Source organism: Rutilus rutilus (assembly GCF_951802725.1).
Source record: "Rutilus rutilus genome assembly, chromosome: 24".
Lineage (NCBI taxonomy): Eukaryota > Metazoa > Chordata > Actinopteri > Cypriniformes > Leuciscidae > Rutilus > Rutilus rutilus.
In genome coordinates, this window is record NC_140228.1 from 24,117,257 (window position 1) to 24,138,811 (window position 21,555).

At 35.6% G+C, this 21,555-nt stretch overlaps 1 protein-coding gene across 1 annotated transcript in view; it reads left to right on the plus strand.

The window, feature by feature from the left end:
* Window positions 1–21,555, plus strand: part of LOC311283897 (NACHT, LRR and PYD domains-containing protein 3-like) — a 158,269-nt gene that overhangs the window by 11,087 nt on the left and 125,627 nt on the right. The window contains exons 8-10 of the mRNA XM_084398657.1: window positions 8,924–9,094; window positions 16,803–16,973; window positions 21,381–21,551. Coding sequence (XP_084254783.1) covers window positions 8,924–9,094; window positions 16,803–16,973; window positions 21,381–21,551 — 513 coding nt within the window. The remainder of the gene's footprint in view (window positions 1–8,923; window positions 9,095–16,802; window positions 16,974–21,380; window positions 21,552–21,555) is intronic.

Consider the following 21,555-nt stretch of genomic DNA (forward strand, 5'->3'; position numbering starts at 1 on the left):
TGATAGTCACACATGTCTTTGTCCTCAGTAAGAATTTTAGGACTAAAATTAGCTTGTAAAATGTTCAGTAAACACTAAATCTCAGCACAGAAATCACAGGTGTACACAAATGTCTAATCTCATTATCTGGTATTAATGGTCATTTTTACATTCTTTTTAAAATATATCCTTTAAATTTAGTCATTATTTCATTATATTCATTATGTTCAATAATTTTAGTCTGTTTCACTCTGACTACAATGACAACTCTTTTCCCCTCGTTTACTCAACAGTGTTTTCCCTAATGATGTTTCTTTCTGTGCAATAATAGTGGTTCCCAACCCTGATCCTATAGTTCCCCGGCACTGCACAGTCCTTAATCGTTGAAGTTTCTGCTTTGAACAGCTCTTTCCGTGGCTACAAAAATACAATAGACCTTTCTCACAACTTCCGTATTTGTGACCGGAAATACGCAATCGTCGTGGTAATCTACTTCCTCCGCAGTCAAGACAACATAAACAAATGGCGCAAGCAACTAGCAAGAGCTATTGACACGCTAATGATGTGTCATTTTAGTTAACAGTTAAGTAACAGTTAGCCTCGCTCTCTTACTTACCTTGATATTTATGGACAAATTCCTCGTGGAAATTTTTTTACCCTTTATTTCGTTTTTTATTTTTGGTGACGGAGTTTTCCTCCACGAGGTGTCACATCAGTGTTATGTCTAGGTCCAGGTAATAGTGAAGACAAGAAAGTGCACTCTCATTTCTTCAAGGTTTATTCAAACCCACAAGCAATATAACAGAGTCAGCCATTCACATGATTAGGCAGCAGGTGTCACACCTCCATTCTTACTCTACACCTTTTATATAGCCTGACGTCGTCATACTCAATTCTAGTCAGAATGTGAGTCTGATACTTCTCCATTGAGCTTTGATTATGGGGCGTGTTTCAACCGAACCAGAAAAAAAAATTCCTCTGCACTCAATTGGATAGACCTACAACCAATCAGAGCAACGGAGTAAGTGACGTATGTTTTTCATTCATGTTTCCGATCGCGGTTCTCTGTTCCTCTTTTAAAATTAATGCGCTGTCGATATCTTCTATAACAGACGCGATGGCGGAATCTACACATGATGTTTTATAAACAAATTTCAGGAGGACCACATTCAAATAATCAATCCAATCAACCGTCTATCAGCATGAGAAGAAAGCATATATTTATTCACTCGGTCAACTCACCTAACATGACAGTTTTCAGCATCCCTGCACTCACTCTTGGCTTGTTCTTCCACAGCCAGGAATACGGGGGGAGTACTTTGGGTTCGGGCCGAATACCGAGCCCGAAGCCTCTCCTCAGACAGCACGCCAAATATGCATTTATTCTATCTGACTTATTTGTAAGCGTGAACTCGTGAAATCTCAATTCTTCAGCGGCAGTCATTTGAATTCAACCCAAGCGCTCGTTGATGACGTGGATGATGACGTTACCGTTGCTTATCTGTCCATCATCGTATAAAGCCCGCCCTGACAATTTGATTGGTCCGAACAATTTTTGTTCGGGCATAATAGCTCCTCAACGGAGCGAGTCCAGACCGAACTTCCCGACCAAAAAATATTGTGGGCGGGGTTCGGGCTGGCACCCAGGCTACCTTTTATAGGTATCAACATGTGGACTACAGCGCCATCTCCTGACAAGTACATAAACACAACAATCAGCAAATGTAATACTTGGCAAATCCGTTAATGAAGTTGTGAGGACTCTTTGATCCATTTTAAATTTGCCCGCGTTTATGTTTTTCTGGTGTGTTGATTTTCTGGTGTGTTGACGCTTGACAGGAACTCCGCTTCCACAACGATTACGTATTTCCGGTTATTGTGAGAAAGGTCCATTCTTCAAAGTAGCTTTTCAAACACTACTGTATAAAAGGCTCTGACGTTTCTGGGTGCCTGTCGCTTTAAGACTCTTCTTCGGTGGTTACGGTAGAGGAAGTGTGTAGCTAGTGTTGTTATAGTGAGTTCGGAAACGTGTTCAAGTTCAGCAGCATAGTTCAGCCTACATACCTGTGTTGTGTAGTTTCCTTAATCTGTTCTGGATGATCCAGCTTCCAATATTCATGTGTTGAGTTCATGACGAAAAGTAAGTGACTCACTTAGTTGTGTTTTGTTTCTATATTGTAGAATTACCATGCATTAACACGTGCCCAGCGTGATGAGTGAGATTTATAGCGATAGAACAACGTTTCTGCTGTTTAAACACTGTAGGAAATAATAATTTAACTGATGTGAGCCTTCTGATGTCTAAGTTATGTAGTAACGTTTATAACATTGAGTTAAGGAAAATTAATATCGTGCTCAGGAGACCATGTGCGGACGCCGTTTGTGTAGTAGCTTAGTCTAGCCAGGGGATGTCGCCATTTCTCCTTCTGTAAACCCTTTTAATACAGTTTCATGTAAACTGGTCAGTGAGATAGGTGAAGCTCCTTATATTTCTCCAAAGAGTAATATTCTCGTCTATGTAATTGTATATTATGTTAAAAGGGGCATAGTACTGTTTATTGAGAGATTTATGTTTGATGATCCTGATTTGTATTATTTGTGTGGATTTATTATTTACGTTGCATAGTAATTTAAAGGTGCTGTATGTATGATCCAGCGGCCTCTAGCGGTGATGTTTCAGATTGCAACAACAGCGCTCGTGCTCGTGAAAAGCAATAAAGTTACAACTGTAGTCTTTCACATCAGATAACGTTAGCAAATGGTCGGCGTTAGCTGGCGAACTAATGATGTCTAACTTGAGCCAACTAAAGCACAAAATCACAATATATTTTACATGCTTTGAAGTATTGTTAGCTTACCTGTCCAAAAGGATGAAAGCCAACTCAGGGTCTGTTTTTATACCTAAAACAAAGCGGAGGTCTCTCCATAATTCAAACGCTCTGCCAATGTTGATCCGTGTTTTCGTCCTGAGTCGATCCGATTGACGTTTGGCCTGACGAGCTTAAGCAGATAAAAAAAATTTTTTTTTTTTTTTGGAGTTTGTGTTGGAGTCTGTGTTGTGCTGGAGGCAGGTCGTTTTTTGGTGTTATCAGACTCCATGTCGTTAGCATAGACAGTAAAAGAAATGGACACAGCGACCCCATTGGAACTCAATGGAGACAAGTGAAGCCCATTTTCACCGATTTCTTAGCACTTCCTTTCCTGACGCGCAGACTCAAACCGAGCAAAGCGTTACACGGACCACGTGAGCAAACCGTCTGTCTTCTAGTGGCTGTGCCCATAGACAGTAAAAGAAATGGACACAGCGACCCCATTGGAACTCAATTGAGACAAGTGAAGCCCATTTTTAGCGATTTCTTAGCACTTCCTTTCCTGACGCGCAGACTCAAACCGTGCAAAGCTTTACACGGACCACGTGAGCATCCCGTCTGTCTTCTAGTAGCTGTGCCAAGAGAAATCGGAATCATTCCCTTACGAATCTTGCAGAGACGGAGAGTGTGAGTAGGAGATGTCCATGAGCTTGGAGCAGGAGCAACTTTTGCTAGGTATTCTGATTAATTATATTGTAATTTTGCCTCCACGTCCCCCCGATTGCCCGCGAGCTTCTCCTCCTGTCCATACGGTAATCTCTCTACTGTGCGACAGAGAGTCGCGTGGTTATGACGCAATCGTTAGCCTACTTTTACAAAAACTGCTTCTACGGGGCCATAACATAAGCTACAAGGTAATGGAGCATTTTATACATTGTCGTGTTTCTTTAGAAATAAATAATGGACAAATGGAGTCTTTAAACGCCTCAGATGTAAAGTTATTCGCTGTCAAAGTGACGCCAAAATGAATGGGAGTCAATGGGATGCTAACTGCAGGTGAAGTTCTGCTACAAGATGGCGGCACGCGGCCGACTTCAACTTCCGGTCGAATTCCTTCCCCCCTGGCTGTGCCGAGAGAAATCTGAATCATTCCCTTCCGAATCTTACAGAGACGGAGAGTGTGAGTACGAGCTGTCCATGAGCGATGAGCTGGAGAAACTTTTAGTAGGTGTTCTGATTAATTACTTTGCCATTTTCCCTCCACGTCTCCCCGATTGCCCGCGAGCTTCTCCTCCTGTCCATACGGTAATCTCTCTACTGTGCGACAGAGAGTCGAGTGGTTATGACGCGATCGTTAGCCTACTTTTACAAAAACTGCTTCTACGGGCCCATAACATAAGCTACAAGGTAATGGAGCATTTTATACATTGCCGTGTTTCTTTAGAAATAAAAAATGGACAAATGGAGTCTTCAAACGCCTCAGATGTAAAGTTATTCGCTGTCAAAGTGACGCCAAAATGAATGGAAGTCAATGGGATTGCTAACGCAAGTGAAGTTCCGCTCAAGATGGCGGCACCCGGCCGACTTCAACTTCCGGTCGACTTCCTTCCCGCCTGGTCGTTAGCTGCAGTGACTGTATATATAAAACGGAGAGGCTCGGGAGCGCGCATGCACGTCACATCCGGTGGATTTCGCAGAAAATCCGACCCGGAGACTTCACATAAAAATAGGAATACTGGCCTTCAGAGGTAATAGCAAAACGCGAAAAGTGGATCATTGTAATGTGTGATTACAACCCCTTCACAGACGGGCAATAAAAAAAGGATTCATTTTATAAAAAAAGTTACATACAGCACCTTTAAGTACAACTGTTTAAATGACAGTACCTAATGGTGATTTATTTGTTTCTTATCAGACTATAATGACAATACTGGATATTGGAATGTTCTGATGAGTACTGCTGGATCTCAATACAGTTAATAGAAGAAATTACATCTCCTCGTCTTTGTTCCTGTGTTCTGACCGATACACCATCCTGTTTACTGGCTAAAACCCTTGATGAACTAGCCCTGCCAGAATACCTCACTAACAACTACTAATGTACTAATATGAAAGATAATAAGCAAAAGAAATGTAATAACTTCATGCTGATCTTCATTATCTTATATGCAGGGAAAACACCTGAACTTTTGTGGAGCAGTAATGAATAAAGTCACATGGTCTGCGCCGCGCTGGTGAGATTAGTTTGCGCTGTCCATTCGGTTTCGCTAGCAAACACGTCCTCCCTGCGATGTCGAGTCGGTCGCACAGCTCGGTCCATTGAGCCGCACCGATGACGTCAGCACGGCACGAGCTCTGTAACACCGCTCCGTTTCGTCCCACTGTTGGTGTGTTTGGCTTCCCATACAACTCGTTACAACTAACCGACATTGCTGAAGAGTTTGTGAGACGCGCCAAATTAAACAGAAGTGCGGACACACAACTTCCTTTTCAAGGGAAATTAGCCATCATCAACTACCGAAATCTTTTCTTATTTCAGTAATGCGTATGAATGAGTTTCATCAAGGTTGATCAATGTTTTTCGTTTCACTAGTGTTGAGGCTTTTCAATAATTGTTGCCTATGCGGCCCTTCATACTGGAGATCTCATATTTGTCTCCTTCAAAGTTTCAGACAAGAATGAACATTGATCTAGATAATTTGTACAGTATGGTGTTCTGGCAGAATAGTTTTGTATAATTAGTGTAGAAATATGTGAAATGGTTATAAATCATTAAATGTTTAAGTTTTATAGACCCCATTATTACACATTTTTCAAGTGTCCAGACATATATTGTTATCCATTTAATATGAAGAGACTATTTTATTAGTCTTTTTCATTATAATATATAATAACATTTCTAAAGACACGTATTTACTGTTGTGGTAATAAACACTTATGTGTTAAACTGCAAGCATGAAGTTATAAGGCAACGCAAATAATAGAAATAAATGATAAACATGAAAATGGTCTTGATATAAAAGCTTCAGGTCAGGGGCATTCAGTCCGTATACTGTACGCTGTGAATGATAGCAGACCCAAGCCATTTAAGAGAATGAGTTTGTGGACTCGCAAATTAATATTAACACTATAAATATGACTATAAATTCCCTTGTCGTTTGAGGTGTAAAATAAAGCTTACATAAGAAAATTATGGTAATACTGTACATGCGTAACTGTCCGTCATTTATTTGCCAATCAACTCATTTTTTTCAAATAAGTACCAGTTATAAATTAAATTAATATATATATTTTTAATTAATACATTATTAGCTAACTGTGTGATTTGTGTATGTACATTTCTGCAATGCATAACTTGGACAGTCACCTCTGATAACAGATCACTGTAAATTGTAATATAGATGTGCATTTTCTGTAAAGCTGCTTTGAAACAATATGTATTGTGAAAAGCGCTACACAAATAAATGTGAAATTAATGGAAAAGTTATGGAGGGTTTTGGGTAATTGCATCCGCAACGTTGGCGCCTACGTTCTGTTATTATGCATCATCATCATTGTTCCGAGTTCTATGGAAGCATATGAGTAGCAATATTCAATTAGAAATGTAATATGTAAAATGGCAATGCATTTCTGTATTTAAATTGATGTTTTCCATTACATTTGTGCAACGTTTGGTGCAAAATTAAAATTCTATTATATAATTTACTTTTGCCATTTCATACACTAGTTTTAAATTGAATACATATTTTAACATATTGCAAGTTTGCAGTGGCTTCATCAATTAATTAAAAACATTAAAAAAAACAAGTACACCTGATGCACATTTCTTTGTTCTTCATTTTCTAGAACTGTCACTTGCCTATATATATACAGTGGTCAAAATTGATGGCACCCCTGATAAATATGATCAAAAATGGCTGTAAAAAATAAATCTGCATTGTTTATCCTTTTGATCTTTCATTCAAAAAATTCACAAAAATCTAACCTTTCATTTGGAGAAAAACATTTATTTCATAATGTGATTTACCCCCAATTTCAATTATTTTACTTCAATGAAAGGTTAGATTTTTGTGAATTTTTTAAAGGAAAGATCAAAAGGATAAACAATGCAGATTTATTTTTTAAAGCCATTTTTGATCATATTTATCAGGGGTGCCATCAATTTTGACCACCACTGTATTTAGAACAATAATATCTTAGTAAAAACCTAAAGTAATATTGACAAACTATATATCATTTGAAAGCTTACAATCTCTAGTTTTCATATTTGGTGGGTGTTTTTTAAAAATAAATTGCAGAGGAGCAGTAATTTATCAATTTGCAACAAGAATATTTCATATTCATTAGGCGTGTTTAGGCCTTTATTTTGAAATAGAAATAAACATGAAAAATCATGAAAGATTGGTAGAAACCTCAGTTTGTTTTTATGCCAAGAGTTCAAAAGATAACACCAATTCAATTTTATGAGAGAAAAAAAGGTCTGAAAATGTTTTTAATATAAAGAAAAATATTATGGATTATCGATTTGTGATGCGGCTGCGAGCTATAACGCACATGTGCTCTTTTTGTGTTTATTAGAGGTTGAAATCAAATCAAATACTGCCAAACCACCCATACTATTTCTGAATAGGATGTATACTTCATAAATTGTATGAAATTATGGATGTACATGGTTCAGATCACTCAAAACATATATGAAAATGGAGGCGCCCTTATATGGTCATTAAGGAAGCTTGGCTGTCCATCTAGTGAAAAAGTTTGGTACTGCGCCCAAATAAAATCTTACTGAAAGCTCATTTTTTGAGATATCAACCTAAAATTTGGAACACAACTTGTTTAGATTTTTGGCTTTAATTTTCTTGCAGTTTTAGAGTAAAATATATTTTTTAATATATATATATTTTATATAAAATATTAATAATTATATTTTTACATTGTACATTTTCATAAACTCAAACTTATATAACTTTTTTTTCTGTTTCACTTTCATAATTTACTTCTACAATAATCTGGCAAATGTTTTCTTTAAAACAAGACCAACCATATGTCTATATTCCAAAGCATTCTTGAATTACAGCCATTTTATTTTATAATTTAAAATTATATAATTGAATTTATTTTCATTTTGCACCAAATGTTGCACAAATGTAATAGAAAATGTAAATTTAAATACAGAAATGCATTGCCATTTTACATATTGCATTGTGCATATTACATTTCAAATTGAATAATGTTACCCATAAGCTTCCAGGATTTCATGCGAAAGGAAAGCTGACTGTGAATAGAGCTTCAGGGATGACATCAAAACCTGGAAGACTAATTCGCCACTGGTTGCCTCCAATTTATGGAAGCTTGTTTCCGCCACGAAATAAAACAGTTTAAAAGACAATTGTGACTTTTTATCTCACAAGAATTGCAAGGTATAAACTTGCAATTCTGACTTTTTCTTTTCAATTGTTATTTATGTCACGCAATTGTGAGTTTGGCCCTGTCACAAACGGCACCCTAAACACTCGCGGTCTTCCTCTGAGTCCGCACTTTCATAACGTAACGCCGCTTTGACTGTCGGGAACAAGTCTGCTGCGGAGCTCGCTTCAGTGCGCATTTAGGGCGCATATCGACCACAGAGGGGCGCTCGTGAGTACCCTTCTGAAACCTAACATTACTAAATGGGACACCACACGGTCTCATGGACTTAACAGGCACGCAGAAGCCATTGTAAGTCTACAAGACTGAAAGTGAAGTGTGCCATTTAGGACAGGGCCTTTATATCTCGGTGAGTGGATTCTGACTAAATGAATGTGTGACTGCGTAAATGAAAACATGACTGTGATTGGCTACATTTCTCACCGCTGTAAAAACATTTGACGTTCTCCAGAGCTCAAACACAAAAACACACTTGAGAGTTTGCCAGTATGATATTATTACAGGATCAACTGAGGGTGATCTTGCATTCATTTGAGAGTGCTTATATTTAAATTTGACTTTGTGATGTTTTTTACCCATGTTTTAATTTAACAAAAAATTAATGCTTGAAATAATTGACGGCCCCCTGCAGTACGGCTGCGGACCCTTGTGTTAAACTGATCTGATCTGAGCTGAGAGAGTGAAGAGTGTGTCATTGTTCTCTACAGGTTGAGTGATTGTGGAGTCACAGATGAAGGTTGTTCTGCTCTGGCTTCAGCTCTGAGATCAAACCCCTCACACCTGAGATATCTGAATCTGTCTGGGAATAAACTAGGAGATTCAGTTCATCTGCTCTCTGCTGTACTGGAGGATCCTCACTGTAAACTGGAGAAACTGGGGTAAGATCAACTCTCTGATAAACACATATTTTGTCCTTGGTAAATATATTCTTTATTAGTTAGCCTATGTAATAGTTTTTAACTTTTTTACTCAATGATCACCAACTTTGCTCGTTAAACCCTAGCTTGTTTTTTTATGTGTGAATCATAGACACTCAGTTAAACGATAAATTACAAGTGATACTTACTTCAGTCCAAATGCACATTAAATAAATATTCAGTTAAATCAGTGAACATCACAGGTGAGCCGATGCTTGATTAAACATGCTAATCCTAAAACATAAATGTCCTCCCCAGCATATATATATATATTACATATTTGTATATAAATTCCTCCACATCACAAACAAGGCAAAACATTACACAAATACACAAAGTATAAATGTTAAATTAAAACAACAGGGTTTTTGAACAGCCATAGACTTCCATAGGAATCGAGGAATGCGGAAGTAAAGTTTTGTATTGCAGTAAATATCATTACAATAAGGCAAAACAAAACTATAATAAATGAACAGAGCACAATATAAAAAAGGAAAAAGAAATAGAAAAAATAATAATGTCAGGGACAAAAAGGTTTCTAATAATTTACATTTCTTTAATAAATTGATTCATCTTCCACTTTTCAATGTTGACATTCTCTGATCCTCTTCGGTCAAAAATGAAGATTTTTTTCTTCTTCATCTGAATGGGATGACACTTGGTGACGTTTGATGTATTAGCTATGTGAACACACACAAAAATCATGGACATGATTTGGATATGTTTAAGGGTTGTAAAAAAAGGGTCACACTTGGCTCCTTCGCAGTCAAAAATGACCGACAGGAAATGAAAGGAAATACGAAAAAATACGAAAACTCAGAGAAACTTTTGGTGGTACAAACTACAAATCAGCCACTGTGCAGAAAAAAGTGCACAGCAATGAAAGAGTGACACTCTAAAACATCAAGAGTGCAAATAAGACACACACACACACACACTCTCTCTCACACACACACACACACACACACACACAGAGAAATGTACTGGTAAGACTGCAACCGCAAATTCTGAGAATATGCTAAATAAAATCAATAAATGAAAAAAATACAAAAGAGACTCTCTCTCGCTCAAATACACACACACACACACACACACACACACACACACACACACACACACACACACACACACACACACACACACACACACACACACAATGATTGTGTTTGCTCTTCTTTTAGCCTAATAGGTGTTCCTGATATCTGTTGCATATGATACATAAAATAATAACAGTTTGTATGTACATAGTTAAAAAAATATTTATTATTATTAAATTTGTATTCCTGTTTTTTAACCTACAGTTTGATAATGATTGTTTGCTGTTATGTTATTTTATGTTTTTGCTTAGATCATAATTGTTGTTCCCTTCTGAAGTTTTATTACCATTTATAGAATTAAACTGAATAAAATACCAATTAATTGCAAAATGTCTGTATAAACTGTTTTGAATTATCACTATCCATCCCTTATTTTGTTAAATATTTTAATTATCAAATACTGATTAACAAAAATGCTTGCATTGTGTTCCTTTTCTAACCAAATGTTATTGTTTGATTGTGAACAAAAACAGTATTATTATGGGTGACTTTAATATTGACATTTCTAAAGAAGATATCAAGGGAACTGATTTTTTAAATACCCTTCACTCTTCCTCATTCTATCCTACTATTGATAAACACACACGTGTTACAGAGAGAAGTATGTCTACAATTGACAATATTATAACAAATTTACAAAATACGGGTTGTAAATCGGGTGTAATATTTTCTGACATCTCTGATCATTACCCTGTTGTGTTCTTTACTAACTGGATAAAAAGAGTATCCGATCCATAGGAAGGTAAAAGTTCTTAATAACAAAACACTTGCAAATCTAATTCAACACCTCCAAAGTAAAAGCTGGGATGAAATATACAATGCCATAGACCCCAATTTTGCTTATTTTTTAATTGATGGAATAACCGATGCTATTAATGTGACTATTCCTGAAAAGATAATCAAACATAAAAAGGAAACTCATCCATGGATCACCAAAGGAATCCTAAAGTCTATTCAAAAGAAGGATAAACTTTACAAACAATATAGGAAGAATCCGAATAACAATAACAAAACCTTATATACACGGTATAAAAATAAATTAACTAGCTTAATACGACACAGCAAAGCGAGTTACTTCACTGATTGTCTCAAAACTGCCTCTGGGGATCAGAAGAAATCTTGGAAGGTGTTGAATGAGTTACTTGGCCGCAGTAATAAATCCACAGTCATCCCTGACACCGTTGTGCCAACCCAATCTAATAATTATACAATACAAGATTCACTACCAGACTTGTTTAATAGATATTTTGCCTCTGTTGGAAAGAATTTATCTCAACAATTTGGTCCATTTGGGGGTGCCAATTATAAAACATTCTTGAGGAATAATTATCCCAGTTCTTGCTATTTTAGACCTAGCTGTAAACTGGAAGTTACTAACATTATTAATAAACTTAAATGCTCTCACACAGCTGGTGCTGATGGAATCTGTAGCATGATCCTTATAGCCATAGTGAATGAAATAGCTGAGCCACTCGCCTATATAATTAATTTATCATTACAGCATGGCATAGTTCCTAAACAAATTAAGGTGGCAAAGATAATACCAATATACAAATCTGGTGACAAAAGTGATTTTCAAAACTATAGACCCATATCAATCCTCCCAACGTTGTCTAAAGTATTTGAAAGGGTGGTTTATTCACGACTTGTAGATTACTTAAATAAACATAACATACTAGAATCTTCTCAATATGGCTTTAGGAAGAACAGCAGCACAAGTATGGCTATTTTAGATCTTGTTGAGAAAATAAATGATGCTTTTGAAAGGAAAGAGGCTGGTATTGGGATCTTTCTCGACCTTTCAAAAGCATTTGACACGATTGATTTTCAGATTTTGCTTGGAAAACTGTCGCACTACGGGGTCAGGGGTGTGGCTCTCCAGTGGTTCAGGGATTATGTTTATGGAAGACGGCAATATGTAAACTTAAATGGTATTGACTCTGGATTGCAAAATATAGTATTTGGGGTTCCCCAGGGATCTATTCTGGGGCCTCTCTTGTTCATTGTTTACATTAACGATTTTGTACATTGTTCCAGTGATGTTCATAAAATACTCTTTGCTGATGACACAAATCTGTTTGTATCCCACAAATACTTGAATCATCTTGAAAAACTCTTAAATGATAGACTAGCAGAAATAGACACCTGGTTTAAATGTAACAAACTATCGCTAAATATTAGTAAAACCTTTTATATTGTTTTTCGATCAAGTAGTCATAAGTACAGTGATTGTGACATTAATTTAAACATAGATGGTAGAGCTATTCAAAGAGTGGATGCAATAAAATTTCTTGGAATACATATAGATCAGTTCATAAATTTTAAGGAACATATTAATGAGTTAGTTAAAAAACTGTCTAAAATTGTGGGCTTGTTCTTTAAAGTGAGACATGTGCTCCCATTAGACGTGCTCTTGTCTCTGTATAGGACTCTGTTTGAGCCTCATTTGACTTATTGTAATATTATTTGGAATAATACTTACCCTACTTATACTGAGAAACTCTTGATATTACAAAAGAAAGCTATAAGAGCTATTCCATGGTCCACACGTAACTCTCATACAAATGCTCTCTTCCATAGACATGGCCCAATAAAGCTTCCTGAAAGTAACTTTTATCATAATGCATGTACAATGTACAATGTTGTCAACAGGTTAAACATCAGATTGTGTGAGCTCATTCCACTATATACACCTTCTCACACATACCACACTAGACAAAAGTTGCTCTTAAAAATGTAGGAACCGAACAAGTGCTAGGTTTAGTTTATGTTATAGTGGTCCACAATTATGGAATGAGCTGGATACTAATTTAAAACAATCTGTTTCATTATTTATATTTAAAAAGAAATTAAAGCAACAACTACTGGAGAGATATAAACCTGAGGGATTTACGGCTGAGAGCTAAACCCCTTTCTCTTGGTACAAGGATCAATTCAAATTGAGGTACAAAAGTACAGTGACTGTCATTTCTCTTCTTTCTGGTTTTTTTTTCTTTTTTTTTTCTTCTTCTTTTTTTGTCTGCTTAAGGTAACTGAATTCTAAACACCCATAATTTAAAGAATGGTTGTCCTGGCATCTAAAGTTGGACCAGTTATATAATCTTTGCCAGGTGGGTGGGTGGTGTTGGTGGTGGGATGGACCCCTATTTATAAGCTATTGCTTTTTGGGAGTTCATTTTTTCACAATAGAACACAATTGTTTTTTTGTTTTTTTTTTCAGAACAGCTGTTGGTCAAGTTATCTTGAATTGTGGTGTGTACTAGTTGTAGCTGCAGTTGAAATGTAATGTGTTTTGTAACGTAAAATTTACACTGCTTCAAAAAGAAAAAAAAAAAAAGAAAAAAAAAATGTAGCTGTGTAACTGAGTAACTACTTCAATTACTTGACACCATTGGCAAGATATGGACTGAAATGGTAGTGATACCACCGAGCCGGGGTGCAGATAAAGATTTTCATTTACCCATTCTCTGTGTTTTTGTTTCGACGTTGGCTATAAGCTCTTGCAGATCTTGTACAACAGTATCCAGCTTGAGTTGGCATGCTGCATCATAATTGTTTGAAACTCAAGTTATTTGTATTGTGATGACTGATATATTATCATATTTTGTGTGGGTAAAGTGTGTAGTCCTTGGCTGCTGGAAAAGTAATATATTTTGTAACTTGTTTTTTGTGATTGCTACGCTCAACAACTTTCTGATGTAGCAACAAATGCAATGTGTGAAATTGTGGAAATAAACAAGAAACAACAACTAAACAAGAAACAACATTGTAATCATAATGCAAAACCTGATACTTATCTAACAAAAATATCTAAACCTTGACAGAAAGTAGTCTTTTAGAATGTCTAAATGTATATCTAAAAAAAAAAAATAATAATAATTAAAAGAAATAATAAAATGGAGAAATCATGTCTAAAAATAACAATAAGAATCAAAAAGCCTCTCTATGTATTTATATAGGGAGCTACAGTACAGCCTACAGGCGGTTACACGACATTACACAAGTTTTTATTTTTAACGGCACTGGATGGCGCTTTTCTCACTTCAGAAAATATATCAATATATATTCTATATTCCATATATATATCAAGTCATATATTCTAATGGAAAAAATGCTCATAAAAAATGTGTAATTATTGCATAGAAACCTTTCAAAATTCTAAATAATAATCCAAAAATATTATTGAACAAAAATATATTACATTGGTTTTCCTGAAAAAAAAAAAAAAAAAAAAAAGTTACATTTTAAGGCTTCGGTCACTTTTGACCACGAAGGAGCCAAGTGTGACCCCTAAACGAAGAGGACCAGAGGGATTTACAGTAAATCCAAAATTCTTTTTAAAATACAGAAAAAATTTAGATTGTGTTTCTGATTAGAAAATAATCATAAATATTGATTATGAATTAATTTAGATCTTTGATTATTCTGGGCATCTCATAATTTCAAATATTCGTTCATTACGGACCTAGTGTCACGTTGAGACGTCACGTCGCGAATGTGCGCTCACGATCACAAACTAGCCAGTCCTGAAATAGTCAGAGGGTGCAGTGCAATTATTTTACCCTATGCAGCCGCTCACTGCAGACCCATAGGTGTAATTTATTATAATATTTTCAGCGTACAACATGCTAAGTCAGAGAATAGTCAGAAATCAGAAGGTCTTCCTAAGATGTGCCCCATGCTCCATTCAAAGTGCCTTCAGTTTGATCTATCCTGGACAAAGATTTGCGGAAACACCAGACTACACTTTTAATCTACTAAAATGAATGATTTCTGAAACTTCAGAATAAATTAAGATGTAACATTTATTTATCAGGTATCATATCATGCCAATTACACAAGTAAATGATTAAAATCCAATTCAGAAAAATACATGACATCATTTACTCAAAGATGACTGTAAAAGTAAGTAATGTTTTCCTGACAGAGACACACAGTGGTGTGTGTGTGTGTGTGTGTGTGTGTGTGTGTGTGTGTGTGTGTGTGTGTGTGTGTGTGTGTGTGTGTGTGTGTGTGTGTGTGTGTGTGTGTGTGTGTGTGTGTGTGTGTGTGTGTGTGTGTGTGTGTGTGTTTTCCAATGGGAAAACACTGAAACAGCGCTGTATGGGGGATCCTGGTAAAGGGTCCTAAGACTGCTCTGTCCCCTCGCCTTAAATACCCAGACCAGAACAAAAGGGGTTATACAAATATGGTTTAGTTTGGGCCAATCCATTTACCCCAGGGGGGAGCACCTGGTTTCTTGAGATGTCTTAAAGAGATATCCCCCAGAGAGGAGAAACAGGATTCTCCTAAGTTCTCAACCTTTCTCATTAAACCAATGACTGCACTGAAATTAAGACCATTTTACCAATCGCACTGAGACACTTAAAATGATACCAAACATGAAAAGGAAAAAACAACATATTAACAAGATACACCATATGTGATATATAGACATTCTTAATGAACTTTCAGTGACTTGAGGAGGGAGAGGGGGGATGAGTTGAAGTCAAACAAGGAGACAAGGAGATAAGTTTGGTCAGGGCTATGTCCTGTGCTCTGTCTTTGCTATCTCCTGTCCAGGGTGCATTTTATGGCTTTATTGCAGGGTGAGCTTTGTTTTATCAGGAGAATCAGTCCTTACAGCCTTACACAGAAAACAATGCACTGAAAAAGTGTGTTGGATTTAAATGATTTAATCATGCACATCAGTTCCACATGAACCAATTACGTTCAACAAAGATCATTTGTTCACAAAATTGTCAACATTATGGAATCAAGTCATTTCCACGTAACCCAATTAAGAAGTTTTAAAGTGATTTAAATATGGTTCCCTAACTGGATTAATTCATTCAATTTCTTATATTTGTGTCACATGACTGAATTGTAAGATTGTATTAGATTGCTACGAAACTATTAATTAGCAATAGCATATATTAGCATGCTAAATGCTGAGCATGAAATCTAATTGTAATATAAGTAATAAACATATTAGAAAAATATTATTTTAAATGGCCATTATTGGATCATAATTATTGGACAAATATTTAGAAACAAAAATATCTTCAAAATATGAAATTAATATTATTACACTAAAATATAGTACATTTAATTAATAAAGTTACACTTCAGGTGTTATTAATGTTCTCTCTTTATCACTCCATAGTTACAGCACTGCATGGTATTTGTCCCTCAGTTTCTCCTCAAGCACATGGAAAACCGGCATCCTTTATAAAGCAGTGTAGAATATAGTGGCTTTGCTTGTCACTACACTCAAATCACATCACACACTGCAATCTTTAATAAATTGGTCATTTTACACACAGTTTACACAGCGTCATTGTTCTCTACAGGTTGAAATATTGTGGAGTCACAGATGAAGGTTGTTTGAGGGTGATCTTGCATTAATGTGACAGTGTTTATATTTAAATTTGACTTTGTGATGTTTTTTACCCATGTTTTAATTTTTTAACAAAAAATTATTTGTGATCAAGCATTAATTGACGGCCCCCTGCAGTACGGCTGCGGACCCTTGTGTTAAACTGATCTGATCTGAACTGAGAGAGTGAAGAGTGTGTCATTGTTCTCTACAGGTTGATGAATTGTGGAGTCACAGATGAAGGTTGTTCTGCTCTGGCTTCAGCTCTGAGATCAAACCCCTCACACCTGAGAGATCTGTATCTGACTGTGAATAAACTAGGAGATTCAGTTCATCTGCTCTCTGCTGTACTGGAGGATCCTCACTGTAAACTGGAGACACTGGGGTAAGATGAACTCTCTGATAAACACATATTTTGTCCTTGGTAAATATATTCTTTATTAGTTAGCCTATGTAATAGTTTTTAACTTTTTTACTCAATGATCACCAACTTTGCTCGTTAAACCCTAGCTTGTTTTTTTATGTGTGAATCATAGACACGCAGTTAAACGATAAATTATAAGTGATACTTACTTCAGTCCAAATGCACATTAAATAAATATTCAGTTAAATCAGTGAACATCACAGGTGAGCCGATGCTTGATTAAACATGCTAATCCTAAAACATAAATGTCCTCCCCAGCATATATATATATATTACATATTTGTATATAAATTACTCCACATCACAAACAAGGCAAAACATTACACAAATACACAAAGTATAAATGTTAAATTAAAACAACAGGGTTTTTGAACAGCCATAGACTTCCATAGGAATCGAGGAATGCGGAAGTAAAGTTTTGTATTGCAGTAAATATCATTACAATAAGGCAAAACAAAACTATAATAAATGAACAGAGCACAATATAAAAAAGGAAAAAGAAATAGAAAAAATAATAATGTCAGGGACAAAAAGGTTTCTAATAATTTACATTTCTTTAATAAATTGATTCATCTTCCACTTTTCAATGTTGACATTCTCTGATCCTCTTCGGTCAAAAATTAAGATTTTTTTTGCTTCATCTGAATGGGATGACACTTGGTGACGTTTGATGTATTAGCTATGTGAACACACACAAAAATCATGGACATGATTTGGATATGTTTAAGGGTTGTAAAAAAAAGTGTCACACTTGGCTCCTTCACAGTCAAAAATGACCGACAGGAAATGAAAGGAAATACGAAAAAATACGAAAACTCAGAGAAACTTTTGGTGGTACAAACTACAAATCAGCCACTGTGCAGAAAAAAGTGCACAGCAATGAAAGAGTGACACTCTAAAACATCAAGAGTGCAAATAAGACACCCCCACCCACACACACACACACACACACACACACACACACACACACACACACAGAAATGAACTGGTAAGACTGCAACCGCAAATTTTGAGAATATGCTAAATAAAATCAATAAATGAAAAAAATACAAAAGAGACTCTCTCTCGCTCAAATACACACACACACACACACACACACACACACACACACACACACACACACACACACACACACACACACACACACACACACACAATGATTGTGTTTGCTCTTCTTTTAGCCTAATAGGTGTTCCTGATATCTGTTGCATATGCAACAATACATAAAATAATTACAGTTTGTATGTACATGGTTAAAATAATATTTATTATTATTATTAAATTTGTATTCCTGTTTTTTAACCTACAGTTTGATAATGATTGTTTGCTGTTGTGTTATTTTATGTTTTTGCTTAGATCATAATTGTTGTTCCCTTCTGAAGTTTTATTACCATTTATAGAATTAAACTGAATAAAATACCAATTAATTGCAAAATGTCTGTATAAACTGTTTTGAATTATCACTATCCATCCCTTATTTTGTTAAATTTTTTTAATGATCAAATACTGAGTAACAAAAATGCTTGCATTGTGTTCCTTTTCTAACCAAATGTTATTGTTTGATTGTAATCATAATGCAAAACCTGATACTTATCTAACAAAAATATCTAAACCTTGACAGAAAGTAGTCTTTTAGAATGTCTAAATGTATATCTAAATAAAAAATAATAATAATTAAAAAATAATAATAAAATGGAGAAATCATGTCTAAAAATAACAATACGAATCAAAAAGCCTCTCTATGTATTTATATAGGGAGCTACAGTACAGCCTACAGGCGGTTACACGACATTACACACGTTTTTATTTTTAACGGCACTGGATGACGCTTTTCTCACTTCAAAAAATGGATTTTAAAGACCTGCACTCTATTTTAATGTGAAATGTTGCATTTATAAAGAAAAATGTAAAAAAAAAATACATATATATATATTTTTTTTTTATATATATATATATATTCTATATTCCTATATATTAAAAATATATCAATATATATTCTATATTCCATATATATATATCAAGTCATATATTCTAATGGAAAAAATGCTCATAGAAATTGTATAATTATTAAAAAAAAAATAATAAAAAAAAAGTTACATTTTAAGGCTTCGGTCACTTTTGACCACGGAGGAGCCAAGTGTGACCCCTAAACGAAGAGGACCAGAGGGATTTACAGTAAATCCAAAATTCTTTTTAAAATACAGAAAAAATTTAGATTGTGTTTCTGATTAGAAAATAATCATAAATATTGATTATGAATTAATTTAGATCTTTGATTATTCTGGGCATCTCATAATTTCAAATATTCGTTCATTACGGACCTAGTGTCACGTTGAGACGTCACGTCGCGAATGTGCGCTCACGATCACAAACTAGCCAGTCCTGAAATAGTCAGAGGGTGCAGTGCCAGTATTTTACCCTATGCAGCCGCTCACTGCAGACCCATAGGTGTAATTTATTATAATATTTGCAGTGTACAACATGCTAAGTCAGGGAATAGTCAGAAATCAGAAGGTCTTCCTAAGATGTGCCCCATGCTCCATTCAAAGTGCCTTCAGTTTGATCTATCCTGGACAAAGATTTGCGGAAACACCAGACTACACTTTTAATCTACTAAAATGAATGATTTCTGAAACTTCAGAATAAATCAAGATGTAACATTTATTTGTCAGGTATAAATGTATCATGCCAATTACACAAGTAAATGATTAAAATCCAATTCAGAAAAATACATGACATCATTTACTCAAAGATGACTCTAAAAGTAAGTAGTGTTTTCCTGACAAAGACTCACAGTGGTGTGTGCGTGTGTGTGTGTGTGTGTGTGTGTGTGTGTGTGTGTGTGTGTGTGTGTGTGTGTGTGTGTGTTTTCCAATGGGAAAACACTGAAACAGCGCTGTATGGGGGATCCTGGTAAAGGGTCCTAAGACTGCTCTGTCCCCTCGCCTTAAATACCCAGACCAGAACAAAAGGGGTTATACAAATATGGTTTAGTTTGGGCCAATCCATTTACCCCAGGGGGGAGCACCTGGTTTCTTGAGATATCTTAAAGAGATATCCCCCAGAGAGGAGGAACAGGATTCTCCTAAGTTCTCAACCTTTCTCATTAAACCAATGACTGCACTGAAATTAAGACCATTTTACCAATCGCACTGAGACACTTAAAATGATACCAAACATGAAAAGGAAAAAACAACATATTCACAAGATACACCATATGTGATATATAGACTTTCTTAATGAACTTTCAGTGACTTGAGGAGGGAGAGGGGGGATGAGTTGAAGTCAAACAAGGAGACAAGGAGATAAGTTTGGTCAGGGCTATGTCCTGTGCTCTGTCTTTGCTATCTCCTGTCCAGGGTGCATTTTATGGCTTTATTGCAGGGTGAGCTTTGTTTTATCAGGAGAATCAGTCCTTACAGCCTTACACAGAAAACAATGCACTGAAAAAGTGTGTTGGATTTAAATGATTTAATCATGCACATCAGTTCCACATGAACCAATTACGTTCAACAAAGATCATTTGTTCACAAAATTGTCAACATTATGGAATCAAGTCATTTCCAAGTAACCCAATTAAGAAGTTTTAAAGTGATTTAAATATGGTTCCCTAACTGGATTAATTCATTCAATTTCTTATATTTGTGTCACATGACTGAATTGTAAGATTGTATTAGATTGCTACGAAACTATTAATTAGCAATAGCATATATTAGCATGCTAAATGCTGAGCATGAAATCTAATTGTAATATAAGTAATAAACATATTAGAAAAAATATTATTTTCAATGGCCATTAATGGATCATAATTATTGGACAAATATTTAGAAACAAAAATATCTTCAAAATATGAAATTAATATTATTACACTAAAATATAGTACATTTAATTGATAAAGTTACACTTCAGGTGTTATTAATGTTCTCTCTTTATCACTCCATAGTTACAGCACTGCATGGTATTTGTCCCTCAGTTTCTCCTCAAGCACATGGAAAACCGGCATCCTTTATAAAGCAGTGTAGAATATAGTGGCTTTGCTTGTCACTACACTCAAATCACATCACACACTGCAATCTTTAATAAATTGGTCATTTTACACAGTTTACACAGCGCCATTGTTCTCTACAGGTTGAAATATTGTGGAGTCACAGATGAAGGTTGTTTGAGGGTGATCTTGCATTAATGTGACAGTGCTTATATTTAAATTTGACTTTGTGATGTTTTTTACCCATGTTTTAATTTTTTAACAAAAAATGATTTGTGATCAAGCATTAATTGACGGCCCCCTGCAGTACGGCTGCGGACCCTTGTGTTAAACTGATCTGATCTGAACTGAGAGAGTGAAGAGTGTGTCATTGTTCTCTACAGGTTGGGTTATTGTGGAGTCACAGATGAAGGTTGTTCTGCTCTGGCTTCAGCTCTGAGATCAAACCCCTCACACCTGAGATATCTGAGTCTGACTGAGAATAAACTAGGAGATTCAGTTCATCTGCTCTCTGCTGTACTGGAGGATCCTCACTGTAAACTGGAGAAACTGTGGTAA